The sequence below is a fragment of the Callorhinus ursinus genome, unplaced genomic scaffold (genome assembly GCF_003265705.2).
Source record: "Callorhinus ursinus isolate GAN/ISIS: 27379988/994484 unplaced genomic scaffold, GSC_fseal_2.0 scaffold17, whole genome shotgun sequence".
Classification (NCBI taxonomy): Eukaryota; Metazoa; Chordata; class Mammalia; order Carnivora; family Otariidae; genus Callorhinus; species Callorhinus ursinus.
In genome coordinates, this window is record NW_027397079.1 from 14741032 (window position 1) to 14742633 (window position 1602).

Consider the following 1602-nt stretch of genomic DNA (forward strand, 5'->3'; position numbering starts at 1 on the left):
GTAACACCTTCGAAGATACGTAAGCCCTACCATAATGTTTTATTTACCAGCTCTGTGCAATCATTGGATCTATTTTAAAATTGAAAAAATTCATCCACAGTAATGAGTATGATTACTATTAAACCTTGAGTGGTTTTGGTCTCAGAATAGAAGATAAAAGTGTTTTTATTGTCTTAGAAGGATATTATAATTTAAGAAGCGAATAGCCACGGGGGGCGGGGATGCATTTTAGAAAATTAAAAACGCCAGTGAATGGGTGGCTGTGTAGCAGGAAATCCTACCAAACGCAGAGAGGAGTGAGCGTCTCAAAGAGTGGACACCGCTGACGCTTTTCTGGCTTAGGTTTTCAGATGGCTTTGTGCATCTCCCGGTGCTGACGGTGATACCGCGTTTCTGCCGCTGCCTGGTGGCCCGAAGCTGGGGCAGCCTGGGTGGAGCAGGCTGCCCAGTTCAGCAGGCACCCTCCCACGAGGAGGAAAAGCCCAGCAAACCAGCCCAGGAAGAGGGCTTCCCCAAACTCCCACCTGGGCACGATCTCTGGCACAGTCTCGTCCCAGAACTCCTGGACCGTCTTGTAGGCGACCCAGGACACCGGAGCCAGGGCTGAGAGGCCTGCCGACCAGAACAGAATCCCTCCCAGGATCAGCAGCCCCTTCTTGAGGCCCCGCCGCGTCTCTCCAGTCCTCAGGCAGTCCAGGCCAGACCCGGAGACCAGCAGGCCCAGGAGCCCCAGCCCGTTGGACAGGAACCTGAGAATCCTGGAGATCCTGAGTTCGGCGGGCAAAGCCAGGAAGGAGTCGAAGGCCTTGCACTGCCTCCCCACTTCCTCTTGGATGACACAGGCCTGCCAGAGTCCCATGGTCCAGTTCTCCAATTCGTTTAAGTCCAGATTGAGGTTTTTCCACTGGGGCAGGTAGTTTGTAAGACAGGATAACACCCATCCCAGCAAAGATAGTGAGATCCCAGCGAATTGTGCCACAGCCCGAAATACTAAAGCCATCCCCGAGCCCCACAGAGCCTGAACCAAACCAACTCCTGCCTTTTGGCTGGTGTGCAGAGAAGTGTGACACCTTATGCTCTCACCTCAGAGCTCGGAAATATTTCTTCAATTGTGTGTAAAGGATTCTTGCCAGAGTGCCTATTGTTTGAGTCTGTGTTAACTGGCTTTCAGGAAAGGACAGGGAAATAAGTCTGCCAACCGGCAACGCCGAGGTGTGGCCAAGCGCCATGCTCGCGTCCTCGCGGCTGACCGTGGTCGCGGTTTGTCTCTGAAATCACACCAGGCAGTACTCATCCTCCTGTCACTGTTAACGTATAGATGGCTTTCAGGCTGTTCCCAACCTTTCTAACAACTCAAAAGAATTAAGAAGTCTAAATGCAACCTGCTTAGTCGGCAGTTTGGGTTCAGCTCCAAGGCTTTCTATCTCACTAATTGCACCTGTCACATTGCCATGTGTTACCACTCTCGGATTTCAGTACGGACCTCGCAGTAATACTGAATGTGGTCCCCTTTTAAAAGGTTCAAGAAAAATATTTCTTACCCAGATAAATGGATCTTAATTCGGAAATCTCTCTAGACCTTCAGTCGGGTCTGTCTTTTTT

The 1602-nt window shown here is 50.7% G+C and overlaps 1 protein-coding gene across 1 annotated transcript; it reads right to left on the reverse strand.

The window, feature by feature from the left end:
* Nucleotides 1–346: 346 nt before the first annotated feature.
* Nucleotides 347–1000, reverse strand: LOC112834477 (claudin-22). Its single transcript, XM_025885907.2, has one exon. It carries the CDS (start codon nucleotides 998–1000, stop codon nucleotides 347–349), a length of 654 nt encoding a protein of 217 aa, XP_025741692.2.
* Between the last annotated feature and the right edge of the window lie 602 nt (nucleotides 1001–1602).

Bases quoted from the DNA above. Each gene is read 5' to 3' on its own strand.
- LOC112834477 (XM_025885907.2), bottom strand. From the start codon at position 1,000: ATGGCTTTAGTATTTCGGGCTGTGGCACAATTCGCTGGGATCTCACTA.